Source organism: Lycium barbarum, chromosome 2 (assembly GCF_019175385.1).
Source record: "Lycium barbarum isolate Lr01 chromosome 2, ASM1917538v2, whole genome shotgun sequence".
In the NCBI taxonomy this organism is placed as follows: Eukaryota; Viridiplantae; Streptophyta; class Magnoliopsida; order Solanales; family Solanaceae; genus Lycium; species Lycium barbarum.
This window is the reverse complement of record NC_083338.1, coordinates 135,380,367-135,397,018: the sequence shown is the minus strand read 5'-3', so window position 1 is coordinate 135,397,018 and position 16,652 is coordinate 135,380,367. Positions and strand designations below refer to the sequence as shown.

Genomic DNA, 16,652 nt, shown 5'->3' with positions numbered 1-16,652 from the left:
CATGAGATTTAGCGAAGGGCAAAATTTAAAGATTTCAACTATGAGGGGCAAAATTTAAAGACCACCCCTAAAGAAGGGCGAATTGCCCTAACTTTTTAAACTAAATAATAAATGGGGCCTATCATATTTAGCCACGTGACTTTTTTTTTTTTTCATCAAGTTTAGGATGTTAGTTTAAGGGGTATTCTTGAATCAAAAGAATAGGTTAGGGTATTTTTAGATCAATAGGTGGATGAAGGGTATTTGTGAGCCATTTTTCATACGTTGAGGGTATTTTTGACCCTTTTCCGTATATACAATATGGATATTATCATATGATGATTCCATTTAGCCATGTGTTCTAGTTCTGTACAGTAAAGAGAATGAGAGGTACCTCCTGAGCATCTTTTACTATCATACTATTGCTTTACCTTTCTTAGATCCAACCTAAAAGAACAGTTTCTATAGGGTTCATTTGCCATGCATGACAGAAGAAAGTATAATTTCGTTCTTGTAACATTTTGCGTGAGTCGTTTGCTAATCTAATAATAAAACAGATTTTATTGCAGTTTTATTCTTATGTTCTATTGTTCATCACTGATAAACTTCAATGAAGTAATTTTACCTATAAGTTTCAGCCTTTATCTTATCTTTTATGTGAATTTGGAAGTCACGTAACTTTGGCAGAAATATCAACTAGAGTCATGGCGGGTCGATAACTACTCTTCCATTCTTAACTAGAGGTCTCATATTTGAGCCTTGCACATGAATACCTTTGTTATGGAACACACCCAGGCTCCTTAGCCTAGGATGGCCCGACATAAATTTAAATTTAATTGAGTTTCAATATGAATACACCGGGTGAAAAACAAAAACAATTGACAAAAACCCAAGGGAGATAATTTAACAACCCTGTTGTTCTACAAATTGACGAATTTGAACCTCAGACAGATTGCTTTGGAGACCCACGTTCTACGTGCTTTTTTAGACCCTTGTGGTCTGAATCTTCCGCGAATCCCACACATAGCGGGAGCTTAATGCATCGGACTGCTCTTTTCTTTAGGTTCCAACCTTCGCACTAATAAGTTTAATTTTATGAGTGTAACTTTTATATATAAAGAGTCTAAAAGAATCTTCATATTATCAAGTCAATTAAAAATAAATTGTCCATAAGGTAGGATTAATAATTTGAAAAATAAGATGTTTTACCTGCTACAAAATATTAAAATATAATAAATAAAAAAATTTACATTATCATCAATTATTTATTAAAACACATTTCGACTAGTAGATGACAGTGCGTGGTGTATGCACACTTTTTTTTGGTGTAAAAATGGTGTCAAATGGCACTCCACGAGGATATTAAAGGGATTAATTAGACAATAAAAAAAAATATTAAGAGATAATGACAAACACACATGAAATATAATTTGTTTTTGTGAATTTTCTACTTGAACTATCAGAAATTTGAGTTTGAACTATCATAAATTTGCGTTTCATAGTAAAATTATCACCAATTATTCATCAAAACACAGATCGAAGCTGACTAGAAAAATGATTAAACACAATCGCCAAAAAGAATGCATGACAACCTCACAAAATTTAGTCCGCATGGCAGCTGACTTAATAATTAGGAGGTTTATTTTGATATATAATTGGTGAGTGAATCAGGCAGAACATGCAAATCCCTAATAATTCAGGTAGAAAATTCACAAGTGAATGGATCAATTGAACAACTTTACATATCAAAATGGAATTTCAAACCGCTACAGAAGGGAATGACTTGATCGCAAACTGTAATCTTTGTTTGTTCACTCACCGATTCGAGTTGATTGGGCGGTGATACTTCAGGTTTTTGACCATTATCTCAACTTTTTTGTTTTCGAAATATAGTTGAGTTATACAATACATAGTCAATTTGAGGAAACTGTAAACCCGAATCCCCATCTCTTAAAACCCTTGTAATGCTCATCAGATTCAGAGTCAAAGCTGTTGCTATATGCACTAACACTATATTTCACTGCAATGGCTTTTACACTTTGAGGTCTCAGCATCTCTACTCATCAGCCTCTACCCCAACTCATTTCTTGGTGAAATACCTTGTTGATTCTTTGGGGTTCTCCAAACAAGAAGCAGCTTCTACAGCTTCCAAGGTAACTTCATCTAAAACCTCAAAGAATCCAGATTTGGTCCTTGATTTCTTGAAACAAACAGGTTTAGACAAGGCCCAAATGAAAGAAATAGTTTCTAGAGTGCCCAAATTGCTATTCTATGATGTTTCCAAAACTCTAAAACCCAAATTCCAGTGCCTTGTGGATCTCGGGTTATCCGGGTCGGACCTGGTGAATGTAATTGCTAAAGATACAACAATTGTTGACCGAGGTTTAGATACTCATTTGAGACCTACCATTGATTTGCTTAGGAGAACTTTGTGTAGTGATGAAAATATAGTTAAGGCTATAAAGAGATTTCCTTGGTTGCTTACTTTTGGTGCTCATCATGCTATGGAGACTAATCTATTGTTGTTCAGAGACACTGTTTTTTCTAATGTGAGAATAAAAAAACTTGTGCTTAGATATCCTAGATATCTTACACAAAAGTCTGGGTGGGTTAAGGATCTGTTGCAAAGGGTGGAGAACGATTTTCGAGTTCCACGTGATTCCCCTTGTTTTCTTCAAGGATTTGAAGTGTTATCCTCGCAAAAGAAGTCTACGTTGAAGAGGAAGTTTAGAATTTTCAATAGTTTTGGATGGTCTGATGATGATGTAGTCAAGATGTTCCGGAAGCTACCTTATTGTATTGCCCTCTCAGAAGTTAGAATTCAGAAAGCGCTGAATCTTTTCATGAAGGAGTGTGGTTTTGGAACTGCTTACTTGGTTTCTCATCCTGCAATTTTGGCCTATAGCCTGGATTAGAGGGTGATACCGCGGATGCAAGTCTTGAAAATTTTGGATGAAAAGAAGCTTGAGCGGAGGAAGTTGGCTCTTTATCCTGTTCTGATGTTAACAGAGTCAAAGTTCATAGATTATTTTGTGCTGCCTTACAAGGATCAGGTACCTGATCTTTATGAACCACTCAAGAAAATGGAGGCTCCGACACAATTTTAGTTTACTTTACGAACTATTGGTGCTAAGACTTTTTAAAAAATTTGTTTTCATTTTTGCCGTTTGTATTTTGAAATGTATTGTCAGTGTTGCCAAAATCATTTTTATCATGATAAAGCAAAGATTTCACTGGAGTATTGACATTGATTGTCATTTAAAACTTATTTTGAATTCTAGTGAGTACATGTTTTCCCGAGAAGGGCACCAATCATTCAACCAAGTATCTCTAGTAGCTATATCATAAATGTATGTCTTAGTGTCTTAAATACCTTACTTTATCAACAAAAAAGAATGTCTCACTTTATGTCTTGTTGGCTTTTAGTTCACTTTTGGATTACTCAATAGCATACCTACTTACCTAGTTCCTCAGTTCTGGAAAAAACGAGAAACCACGAAAATGGGAGGTTCTATATTTCCATTATTAAAAAAGCAAGTGAATTAAATATTTTAGGAATTAATACTATTTTACCATATGATGATATATGCCCGGTTTGGGACATAGTGCACATAGCGGTGAATGCATTTGACACAATGACGTTTATGTCTTTTTTTTTTTTTGATCAACGTTTATGTCTGTGCTTAGATCAGTGAGCCACTTTTAGCGAAGAAGTCTGCAATTTTCAGAAGTTAACCATGGGTCGGAACGTACCTTATTGTTCAACTCTCTCAGAGGCTACAATCTAGAGGAAGCTAGATTTTCTTATGAAGGAATTCAGATTAAAACCCGAGAGCTTGGCTTTTGCTTCCGTTATTTCTTATAGCACGGAGAAAGTGGTCCTTCCACGAATTGAAGTCTTGAAGATTTTGGATGAGAAGTTGGGTAATGAGAGAACATTATCTTTATCAAGTCCTCCGGTTAAGTGAATCAAAGTATGTAGAGCAATTTGTACTGCCTTACAGGGGTCAGATTCCCAATTTGTATCTCAAATAAGGAAATAGTGAAAAAAATAAGGAAATAGTGTAAAAAATATACTTCTGAGGAACACTTTTTTGCTATTACGTGCAGATATTTATATCTTAGTCTTTCATATTCACTTTGGTTATTGAATATTTTTGCTGCAATTCATATATATGTAGTCAAGAGATTAATGGAAGCACATCTTCACATGAAAGTAAATCATTTTCTTGAGTTTGACTGATCATTATACATATCATATAATCAAGAAAAAACTTGTGAAATACGAATTATCTGACTCGTTTATGTTGCTTGTAAGTTTCTGAATTTCATCATGGTTGTTCCAGACTTCCTATGGGTAATAATTTACATAGCGCCAGCTGTCATTTTAAGTATCAGCCTGTTGCTATATCACTATAATCACTATACTCTCTCATTTTCTTGAATAACTTGCTGCTATTGCCTTAATCCCTAAGGTCCATGTTTCAGTATCTAGTTCTATCAGACAATCTGGTGCGCTTATTCAAATTCACTTTATAAAGCTCTCCCATTGTGAAACCTGTCAAAGATAGTGGTTTTCCATGATGAAGACCTCAGGATTTTGTACTACTTTCTGGATAACAGTCTGGTGCCTGGACATGAGGTCATTAACATTTTGAATTAAAAAGTTGGCTGCCTAGATTAAGTTGGAGTCTTTGCAACGATATGCACTTTTGGATCCACTGTTATTATGGGAGAAACAGGAATCTTTTGGAGGACATCCCAACACAATCATCATGGATTTTGCAAAAGATTATGAAGGCTGGAAAGTATTTCACTGAGACAATGTCTGTGATTTGTCAAATGAGACACGTCCGTACCAAATAGTTTTACCTCAGGATCAAGGTGAATTTCCAAAAGTTGTGTGGAGAAAATTGGTAGCAACAACCTTGGTTTGCCTAAATGGATTTTTATTTTTAGACTGGTTGCTCATGGGAAGTTATTCAAAGGAGTAGAGTTGTTCACGGTTTTGGTTAAAACCAAACCGAAAATTTAACCAAACCAAATAAAAAAACCGACATTTGGTTTGGTTTGGTTTGATTTGGTTTTAAATTTTAAAAACCGAAAATATTTGATTTGGTTATGGTTCTATTAAAAAATAACCGAATAAATAACCGAACCAAACTGATAAATTACATACATAAATTTTATAATTATTTATATCTATAATATTGGTTTTTCATAAACAATTACAAATATTTTATACCTTTTAGTCATTAATTTGATTTTTTATCTTCTTATTTCACATGATTGTTTAAGGCCCATGTTTTTAAGAATATATTCAAAGCCCATGTCTTTAAATCTTTTAACTCTTTTAAGTGGGGCAATTCGCAGAATTGCCCTTTTTTGGGGTGGTATTTAAATTTTGCCCCTCATATTTGTGGTCTTTAAATTTTGCCCTTCGGTTAAAACCCATAGGTTCCAGGTTCGAACCACCGCTCGTCAAAAATTTTAAAAAAAATTGCAAAGCAGAGTTTAAATTTCGCTATGCCCCCTCCGGCAGACTTTTAGTCATGTTTAACTAAAAGTCTGCCGGAGGGGGCAGACTTTGCCTTGAAGCATATATATGTATTTTTTTTTTTAACTTTTCAAGGTAAACTTTTGGTGATGCCTTAACTAAAAGTGTGCACCATAAAACATAATTAAAAGTATGCCCCATAAGGCGTAAGTTTTCCTTAAGGCATAACTAAAAGTTTGCCTTATAAGGCAAAGTTTAAATTTTGCTATGCCCCCTCCGACAGACTTTTAGTTGTGTTTAACTAAAAGTCTGCCCCCTCCAGCAGACTTTGCCTTGAAGCATATATATATATATATATATATATAGATATATATTACTTTTTAAGGTAAACTTTTAGTTATGCCTTAACTAAAAAGTGTGCCCCAAAGACATAACTAAAAGTATGCCCATATGACGGAACTTTTCCTGAAGGCATAACTTAAACTTTGCCTTATAAGGCAAAGTCTATGCCTTAAGAAAAGTTCTTGCCTTATGGGGTATAATTGTCTTAACTAAAATTTTGCCCCATAAGGCATAACTAAACTATGCCTTAGGAAAAATTCTGCCTTATGGGCCAGACTTTTAGTTATACCGGATCCGACATAGCTTTAGCTTTTCCTTAAAGATTGTATGCTGGATCCGGCATACACCCCCCAGTCCTGCCTTGCGAAATTATTTTTTTATTTTATGCCTGAGCGGGGGTTCGAACCCAGAACTTCATGTATTCGTCCACCTTTCCAAGCAAAGGGCAAAACTTAAAGACCGCAAATATGAGGGGCAAAATTTAAAGACCACAAATTTGAAGGGCAAAATTTAAAGACCACCCCAAAAGAAGGGCAATCCACGCAAAAAAATGTTTTAAGTGTTCAGTGTAAACCTACTAACAAAAGCTCACGTTAGAGTCTAATATCTTTAACTTAAATTTTTAGCCTTTCTTTGTCAGTCATTTGATTTTAGGTTGTTTTTTTATTTTTTTTCGAATTTATATCTTTTTTTTTTTTTTTGTCTGAATGGGTCCTAAACTTCTAATATTTTTCATATGAAAAGGACAGAGGTTGTAGATTTGGAGGTTCCTATAGAAGATACTTCAGTAACATCAGCATTTGCTGCAACTCAAGCACATGGTAATGCCCTAATTCTTCTTCCGTGGGTAATCCTCCTAAAAAGCAGAAAGAACAACTCGTTGTAGTCGAGACCCTAGCCTTGGGGATAATGATAAAAAAACGTCTGAAATTTGAGATCATTACATAAAGTTTTTTTAATAAAATGGTAGAATTGAGGGCAAAATGCAAGTACTGCCCCAAAGTTTGGGATCGTTACACAAAGTTTTTTTATTTCATATATTTTCATTTTAATTTTAGGTAGTCTTTATGCTCAATTAACATGTATGTTTGTAACAACAACTAAAAACTCCTATACTCTACTTTATTTCTAGGTATGTGTATTAAGATGACAAAAATGGTGCAGCCACTACTTAGTTAGTTTTTAACTCTATATATAATAATTTAGCAACTTTGGGTAACTTGAGTACACATTATCACTAATAGTGAAAATATTTCTATGATGTATGTTCCACCTTAAACTATAAATAAAAGTTATCGTTTGAAAAAAAAAAACATGTCTTTTTCAACTTTTTAATTTTTACTGATAAGTCTCATGGCTGCTAGTCATAAATCGAAAAATCGAACCAAACTGAACCAAACCGGCAATAACCAAACCGGTGGTTATTATTTTATTTAGTTTGGTTATGGTTTTAGACATTTAAAAACCGACTAAATTGGTTTGGTTATGGTTTTAATCAATAACCGATCCAAACCGAATCATGAATGCCCCTACACAAGAGATAGGCTTAGTAATTGAGATGTTGCTAAAGGGAAGGATGCTACAGCTGAGGGTTGACAGGATGACTCTTGCTGCTGCTATTTATCACCTATGGAGGGAAAGAAACTTGAGTCTTTCAGAACAAGCAACAGCCAGTGGATTGCGGAGGTCCATTTCAGAGGATGCATGAAGCTGCAAGCAGCTAAATGGCTGAGAAATTTTAATTTGTATCCTACCTAGATGTTTACAGGAGGCTGTTTTGTTGGTTAGTCCATGCTGCCTGTTGGTTTTCTTTTGAACTCATGAGTTGTTGAGGTCTGGCTGAAGTTTTGGGGCATATGTCCATTACTCAGTCACAAAGTTTTGTTACTTTGGTAATTAGATCTTTTATTAACCAAACAAAAAAAGATATGCGCATCTTATGAGTTTAATTTATGATTGTAACATTTATATATTAACATTGTTAAAGAATCTTCATATTATCAAGTCAATTGAAAGATAAATTATCCATAAGGTGGGATTAATAACTTGAAAAATAAGATATATTATCTGCTACAAAATTTTAAAATATATTAATACGGTAAAAAAAAAAAAACACTATCAAATGTACTTAAGTTAAATCCCAATTTGACACTGTTCAACTTACATCTCCCTTCTGTATTCTTCCATATTTCTGGACTGAAGGCCAATTTAATATTCTTCAATTGCAATTTTATGTTTATTCATTGGTGTAAATAAATAAAAAGTTTCATCTTACGTGCAATTAGGAGTACTCATGTCCGTTGGACATATATATATATATAAATTTATTACATGGGATAGTGAAAATTGAAATGAAAAATGGGAAGGTGATTATAAGAGTCTAATAAACTTGACCAACAAAGTGAATGTTAGTGGATCAATCATTTGGGTTGGGCTACATAAGATTCCAGACATATGTAATATTCTTTTCTTTTTTTTCGAAATACAGTTGAGTTATACAATACATAGTCAATTTTCAGCTCAAATTTGAGGAGACTGTAAACCCGAATCCCCATCTCTTAAAACCCTTGTAATGCTCATCAGATTCAGAGTCAAAGCTGTTGCTATATGCACTAACGCTATATTTCACTGCAATGGCTTATACACTTTGAGGTCTCAGTATCTCTACTCATCAACCTCTACCCCGACCCATTTCTTGGTGAGATACCTTGCTGATTCTTTAGGTTTCTCCAAACAAGAAGCAGCTTCTACAGCTTCCAAGGTAACTTCGTGTAAAACCCCAAAGAATCCTGATTTAGTCATCGATTTCTTGAAACAAACTGGTTTGGACAAGACCCAGATGAAAAAAATGGTTTCTGCAGTACCCAAATTGCTATTCTCTGATGTTTCCAAAACCTTAAAACCCAAATTCCAGTGCCTTATGGATCTCGGGCTATCCGGGTCGGACCTGGTGAATGTGGTTGCTAAAGATTCACAAATTATTGAAAGAGGTTTAGATACACATATAAGACCTACCATTGATTTGCTTAGGAGAACTTTGGGTTGTGATGAAAATATAGTTAAGGCTATAAAGAGAGCTCCTTGGTTGCTTACTTTTCGTGCTCATCATATTATGGAGAGTAATGTATTGTTGTTGAGAAACTCTGGTGTTCCTGATGTGAGAATAAGAAAACTTGTGCTCAAAAGTCCTAGATATATTACACAAAAGACTGACTGGGTTAAGGATTTGTTGCATAGGGTGGAGAACGATTTTCGAGTTCCATGTGATTCCCCTATGTTTCCTTCTGGGTTTCGTACATTAGCCTCTCAAAAGAAGTCTATGCTGGAAAGGAAGATTGGAATTTTCAAGAGTTTTGGATGGTCTGATGATGATGTAGTCAAGATGTTCGGAAGCTACCTTATTGTATTGCCCTCTCAGAAGTTAGAATTCAGAAAGCGCTGAATCTTTTCATGAAAGAGTGTGGTTTTGGAACTGCTTACTTAGTTTCTCATCCTGCAATTTTGGGCTATAGTCTGGAAAAGAGGGTGGTACCTCGGATGCAAGTCTTGAAAATTTTGGATGAAAAGAAGCTTGAGCGGAGGAAGTGGGCTCTTTATCCTGTTCTGATGTTAACAGAGTCAAAGTTCATAGATTATTTTGTGCTGCCTTACAAGGATCAGATACCTGATCTTTATGAACCACTCAAGAAAATGGTGGCTCCTTCACAATTTTAGTTTACTTTACGAACTATAGGTGCTAAGACTTTTTAAAAAATTTGTTTTCACTTTTGCCGTTTGTATTTTGAAATGTATTGTCAGTGTTGCCAAAATCATTTTTATCACGATAAAGCAAAGATTTCACTGGAGTATTGACATTGTCCCGTGAGTACATGCTTTCACGGGAAAGGTACCAATCATTCAACCAAGTATCTCTAGTATTTTATAAACATCTAGCTAGATCATAAATGTCTCTTTTAGTGTCTTAAATACCAGACTTTATCAACAAAAAAGTATGTCTCTCTTTATGTCTTGTTGCTTTCAGTTCACATTTGGATTACCCAATAATATACCTTCATACCTAGTTCCTTAGTTCTGAAAAATAAATGAGAAACCACGAAAATGGGAGGTTCCATATTTCCATTATTAGAAAAGCAAGTGAATTAAATATTTTAGGAATTAGTACCATTTTACCATATGATGATATATTCCCGGTTTGGGACATAGTGCACATAGTGGTAAATGCTTTTGACATGTTCTTCTATGAAGGTTATGTCTTTGCTTAGATCAGTAAGCCACTTTTAGAGAAGAAGTCTGCAATTTTCAGAAGTTAACCATGGGTCGAAATGTACCTTATTGTTTAACTCTCTCAGAGGCTACAATTTAGAGGAAGTTAGATTATCTTACGAAGGGATTTGGCTTTTGCTTCCTTTTTATCATATAGCACGGAGAAAAGAGTCCTTCCACGAATTGAAGTCTTGAAAAATTTGTATGAGAAGTTGGGTAATGAGAGAACTTTATCATTATCAAGTCCTCCGGTTAAGTGAATCAAAGTATGTAGAGCAATTTGTGCTGCCTTACAGGGTTCAGATTCCCAATTTGTATCTCAAATAAGGAAATAGTGAAAATATATACTTCTGAGGAACACTTTTTTTCTATTACGTGCAGAAATTTATATCTTAGTCTTTCATATTCACTTTGGTTGTTGAATATTTTTGCTGCAATTCATATATATGTAGTCAAGAGATTAATGGAAGACATTTTCACATGAAAGTAAATCATTTTCTTGAGTTTGACTGATCATTATACATATCATATAATCAAGAAAAAACTTGTGAAATACGAATTATCTGACTCGTTTATGTTGCTTGTAAGTTTCTGAGTTTCTTCATGGCTGTTCCAGACTTCCCATGGCTAATAGTTTACATAGCGCCAGCAGTCATTTTAAGTATCAGCCTGTTGCTATATCACTATAATCACTATACTCACTCATTTTCTTGAATAACTTGCTGTTATTGCCATAATCCGTCCATGTTTCAGTATCTAGTTGCTTATTCAAATTCACTTTATAAAGCTCTCCCATTGTGAAACCTGTCAAAGATAGTAGTTTTCCATGATGAAGAAGACCTCATGATTTTGTACTACATTCTGGATAACAGTCTGGTGCCTGGACATGAAGTCATTAACATTTTGAATTAAAAAGTTGGCTGCCTAGATTAAGTTGGAGTCTTTGCAACGATATGCACTTTTGGATCCACAGTTATTATGGGAGAAACAGGAATCTTTTGGAGGACATCCCAATACAATCATCATGGATTTTGCAAAAGACTATGAAGGCTGGAAAGTATTTCACTGAAGCTGGCTACACAATGTCTGTGATTTATCAAATGAGAAACTTCCCTACCAAACAGTTTTACCTCAGGATCAAGGTGAATTTCCAAAAGTTGTGTGGAGAAAATTGGTAGCAACCACCTTGGTTTGCCTATACACATAGGTAGGATACAAATTAAAATTCCTAACACTTGCATAGTTCACTGCAATGCTCATCAGATTCAGAGGCAAAGCTGTTGCTATGTGCACTAACACTACATTTCACTGCAATGGCTTTTACACTTTGAGGTCTCAGCGTCTCTACTCAACAACCTCTACCCCGACCCATTTCTTGGTGAAATACCTTGTTGATTCTTTAGGTTTCTCCAAACAAGAAGCAGCTTCTACAGCTTCCAAGGTAACTTCATGTAAAACCTTCAAGAATCCCTATTTAGTCCTCCATTTCTTGAAACAAACCGGTTTGAACAACACCCAGATGAAAGAAATTGTTCCTACAGTACCCAAATTGCTATTATCTAATGTTTCCAAAACTCTAAAACCTAAATTCCAGTGCCTTATGAATCTGGGGCTATCCGGGTCGGACCTGGTGGATGTAATTGCTAAAGATACAACAATTGTTGACCGAGGTTTAAAAACTCATTTGAGACCTACCATTGATTTGCTTAGGAGAACTTTGGGTAGTAATGAAAATATAGTTAAGGCTATAAAGAGAGCTCCTTTGTTGCTTTCTTTTGGTGCTTATCATATTATGGAGAGTAATGTATTGTTGTTGAGAAACTCTGGTGTTCCTGATGCGAGAATAAAAAAACTCGTGCTTAAAAATCCTAGATATATTACACAAAAGACTGACTGGGTTAAGGATTTGTTGCATAGGGTGGAGAATGATTTTTGAGTTCCCCATGATTCCCCTATGTTTCCTTCTGGGTTTCGTACATTAACCTCTCAAAAGAAGTCTATGCTGGAAAGGAAGATTGGAATTTTCAAGAGTTTTGGATGGTATGATAATGATATACTCGAGATGTTCCGGAAGCTACCTTCTTGTGTTTCCCTATCAGAAGTTAGAATTCAAAAAGCTCTAAATCTTATCATGAAGGAGCTTGGTTTTGAACCTGCTTACTTGGTTTCTCATCCTGCAGTTTTGGGCTATAGTCTGGAAAAAAGGGTGGTAACTCGGTTGCAAGTCTTGAAAATTTTGGACGAAAAGAAGATTGAGAGGAGAAAGTTGGCTCTTTATAGTGTGTTGAGCATAGCAGAGTCAAAGTTCATAGAGTATTTTGTGCTGCCCTACAAGGATCAGATACCTGATTTGTATGAACCACTCAAAAAAATTGTGGCTCCTTAACAGTTTACCTGATTTGTGTGAACCACTCAAGGAAATTGTGGCTCCTTAACAGTTTTAGTTTACTTTTAGCACTATAGGTGCTAAGATCTTTCTAAATTTTCAGTTGTAGTATTCTGAAATAAAAATCGTTTTTGTCCTGATAAAGCAAAAATATCATTGAAGTACTCTTTTTATTTCAAACTTGTTTTGCTTTGTAGTGACCTAATTACATGTTTCAGGTGTTGGCAAATTTTTGTCTTGTTGCTTTCAGTAAACATTTGGATAACTCAATGGCATACCTCCATTTCTGAAAAACGAGAAACCACTTAGATGGGAAGTCCTATATTCTCTATTAAGTAGAAAAGCATGTGAATTAACTACTACAGGAATTACTATTTTACCATGATTATATATGCAGGGTTTGGACTAGTGCGTAGAGTGGTGAATGATTTTGGCATTTCTTGATTGTCTCTCGGGCATGTTCTTGTATGGAGTTTATGTCTTGGCTTAGATCAGTGAGCCACTTTTAGAGAAGAAGTTTAATATTTTCAGGAGTTAACTAGGAATTCTCTCTCTCTCTCCATTTTGGATAAATCTCATCTAAAGAAATTTGATAATTCTTCCTATTCTTTTGTGATCTTGAATTTTCATTTAACTAACTCAATTCTAGCTAATTGTCGTCTTTTAAGTGCCGGAAACTGGAGTGTCTGTAATGCATTTTCCTGGTTATCTTCTTTAAAATAAGACGAAGCTAAAATTGGCTATCTGCTCTCTTATCATGCTGTCATATTTTTGTGTTTTTCCTTGGGTTTATCTTGTTATTTAACATGTTATAAATATGTAGTTCTGACTGATTTGATTGCAAAGGAACTATATTGTCTCTGCAAAATACGGGTCTTTCAAATGACCAACTTGAGAAGCTCATTCTCAATGAGGAGGGCATAAATGTGTGAACTGCAGGGCAGCTCCAAGAAAATGGTTCAGAGAGTGAAAATGAGTTGATATTTCTCGGAGGTTGGAATAGTGGTTTATGAAATGGAACTGCTACTTCATTTTTTTCCTTTTTGATTATTTGTCTTGAACATATGGTGTTGTTCAAGCTGTTTGATGAATAAAACTACCATATATACAAATATGGATATTGTCATAGTTTGATTCCAGTTAGCATGTGTTAGCTCTGTACAGTAAATTGATTGACAGATACTTCCTGACCATCTTTAACCATCACATTATCTCTTTAGCTTTCTTAGATCGAACCTAAAAGAACAGTTTCTTCTTAGTTCATTTGCTCTCTGACGCATGACAGAAAAAGTATTCTTCTTCTATCTCATCTGGTTTTTATCATGTAACATTTTGCATGAGTTTTTTGCTAATATGATGTAATGAAACAGACTTTATTAGAGTTTTATTCGTAAGTTCTACCTCATCGATAAAACTTCTAAAGAAATTTTACTCTATTTTGCCTATAAGCTTACCTTTATCTTATCTTTGGTGTGAATTTGGAAGTCACATAACTAAGTTTTGAGAAATACCCACCATGATTGAGGCAGAGGTGTAAGTACTTCTTCATCCTGAATCAGAGATCCTGAGTTCAAGTCCAAATAAGCTGGGTGAGAAACCTCAGGTTCAAGTCCAAATAAGCCGGGTGAGAAACAAAAAAGATTGGCAGAAATAGAAACCCAAGGGACATAATTTAATACCCTTATTACAAATTGGCCGGTTAGGATTTGAACCTCAAGACGTATGGTTTTGGAGACTCATGTTTTGTGTACTTTTTAGTACAGAAGGTTCCAACCGCAAGGAATACTATTGCTTGTTGGACAAACAGTCAAACCTCTGTATAATGGAGCGTGTGTCTGAAAATTTCATAGCTGCTATAGTGAGGTGTTGTTATGTATGCATTGTCACGCCCCAAACCATGACCTGGGCATAACACAGCACTCGATGCCTGTCTGCATGTGACCGAGCAAACCAACTGGCTGGCTGGATCAACATGTGGTGTACTGATATCTAAGTATGATAAACACATGCTAATCGAGTGAGAATAACTAACTGAAATATATATCTGTGCGGAAGAAATACTAAAAGTCTGCAATACTGAATAAGTGGTAGCCAAAAGGGCTAACTCAACAATCCAACAAAATACTGAAATATCTGACTAACTAAAATCTATGAAGCCTCTACTTCAAAAGGAAATACTGACTGACTACCGGGACAAGGCCCCCGGCATACCTTAATACTGGAATACTGTCTGCTAACTGACTGAATATAAAGATAAAGGTAGGGCCTCGGAGAATTGAGGCTCACCACTGACTAGCTAAATCTGAAAGCCTCCTAGCGAGTTGCGTCTGCACCCTGTATATCGATATCTACATCATGAGATGTAGGCCCCGAGCAAATGAGACGTCAGTACACTGGAATTGTACTGGTATGTAAAACAACTGAATGAACTAATAAGCTAAACTGAAACTGAAACAGAGAAGTAAAGATATGAATACTCCCTGTCCTGAATAGTGAATAACCTGTTTACTGTCTGTGACCTTAGGTCCAATAATAATAATATGCATGCAAAGGCCTGGTGCCTAAGTATATGTATACATAATCTGTGACTTTGGGTCTATATCTGTGGGCCTGATGCCCTAATACAGGTATTCAATAACAAGCACTGAGACTGAGATATAACTGATTACTGATTTTGAAGATGAAACTGGTAACTGTTCATAATAATTCTAAGTATTCATACTGAGACTCATGAGATACAATTCACAAGTCTATATTGATTACGTACTGAGTTCATGATATTCAAATTAATCACTATGAACGAATTATGAAACTTTAAGCCTAGAAGATAACAGTTCTATAACTATTCAAGAAACTAGGGCTAAACTATATTCTGAGTCAATTTACTGATAAGTATGAAGAATAAGGCGTAGGGAGAATCATGAACATTCCCTAATGTAGATAGTTAGCCTCACATACCTGTAATCGCTCTAATCCAACGAACTAAACTGCTTTTCTGACGTAGAACACTAAAACTCTAGCTTTGAATCACTTGGGAAGGATTTACCTTGGAAATCCTATGTTTTGGTTGAAGAATCATGTTACTAATCATGAATAATTGTTGGAATTACTTAGGAATCATTAGAGTGATCTTACTTTAACGTGGGAGGAAGAGGAGAGGAGGAAAAATGGCTGCTCAGGGCTTTAGAACGAAGTTGTAATGTCTAATAACTGAAATTTCGAGTTAAGTGTTAAATTTATAGCATGGGGCATTTTGGACCCTAGGCTTGCCGAGCGCGGTCTATGGCTTGCCCCTGCCTCGCTTTGGGGCGAGCTCCCTTGTCCATTTTACACTTAGACAATTTTCTTGAATTTTTCCCACTTTTGGACCCCAACCTCGCTGAGCGCGGTTCAAGGTGAGCACTTGCCTCGCTCGAGCTCGCCCTCCCCTGTCAATTTTACACTCAGTTAATAACATTCAGTAAAATGGGCATAACTCCTAGCACAGAGCTCCCTTTGGGCTCCACAATATACCATTGGAAAGCTATTTCAAAGGGCTATAACTTCCATGTTTAAAGTTTTCTTAAATTCTTAACATATTTTCACTAAATCGGGCTGGAAGGAAGACCTAGCGAAAACTTAGTCGATTCTATCGAATATGAGCACCACTCTATTAGCCATTTTGAAATGATCATATCTCCTTGATCCGGACTCCGATTGGCCTGATCCTTATATGCCTGGAAAGGTATTTCTATTTACTACAACTTTTGTTAAGGAACATTTTTCAAATTCCCAACGAATCAAGGTGTTATGGTTACCCGAAGAAGGCCCATCAGCCACTTTTGCAAAACGTTCAAACCTTCAAATTTCCTTTGAAACTCTAACAATACGGGTCTAACCTTTATTTTAAGATCCGGGGTGTTACATGCATACTGACACTTGATGTTTAGATCTCATTTGGCTGTTATAAATAAGAGTACGCAAAAAAAATTTATACTTTTTATGCTATAAACGAAAACAAACTACTCATTAATTTTAAAATCTTAATTGATTTTCATATTTCATTAATTAAAATTTGAAAAGACTAATAAATTGTATTTCTCATAGTAATCTGACCTAGTCTTGCAAACTTTCAAAATCACATATTTCATATCTACCGTTTCTTTTATTTTATAAATTTGATACATATTTCCCTGATTTTGGTAG

At 35.3% G+C, this 16,652-nt stretch overlaps 1 protein-coding gene and 2 pseudogenes across 2 annotated transcripts; all 3 read left to right on the top strand.

Moving 5' to 3' along the window:
- Positions 1-1,564: 1,564 nt before the first annotated feature.
- Positions 1,565-4,216, top strand: LOC132627430 (uncharacterized). 2 transcript variants are annotated; one of them, XM_060342774.1, is made up of 2 exons: positions 1,565-3,032; positions 3,672-4,216. In XM_060342774.1, the coding sequence occupies exon 1, from the start codon at positions 1,944-1,946 to the stop codon at positions 2,892-2,894; it is 951 nt and encodes a 316-aa protein (XP_060198757.1). In that variant the 5' UTR covers positions 1,565-1,943; the 3' UTR covers positions 2,895-3,032; positions 3,672-4,216. The 2 variants fall into 2 exon arrangements, with proteins under 2 accessions (XP_060198757.1, XP_060198755.1); XM_060342772.1 differs by having other exon boundaries at positions 3,667-4,215.
- A 3,940-nt stretch (positions 4,217-8,156) lies between these two features.
- LOC132627428 (uncharacterized) lies at positions 8,157-9,663 on the top strand (annotated as a pseudogene).
- A 205-nt stretch (positions 9,664-9,868) lies between these two features.
- On the top strand, positions 9,869-12,766 carry LOC132627429 (uncharacterized; annotated as a pseudogene).
- Positions 12,767-16,652: the final 3,886 nt, after the last annotated feature.

Excerpts from the sequence above, each read along its gene's own strand:
- LOC132627430 (XM_060342774.1), top strand. The coding sequence starts at position 1,944 with ATGCTCATCAGATTCAGAGTCAAAGCTGTTGCTATATGCACTAACACT.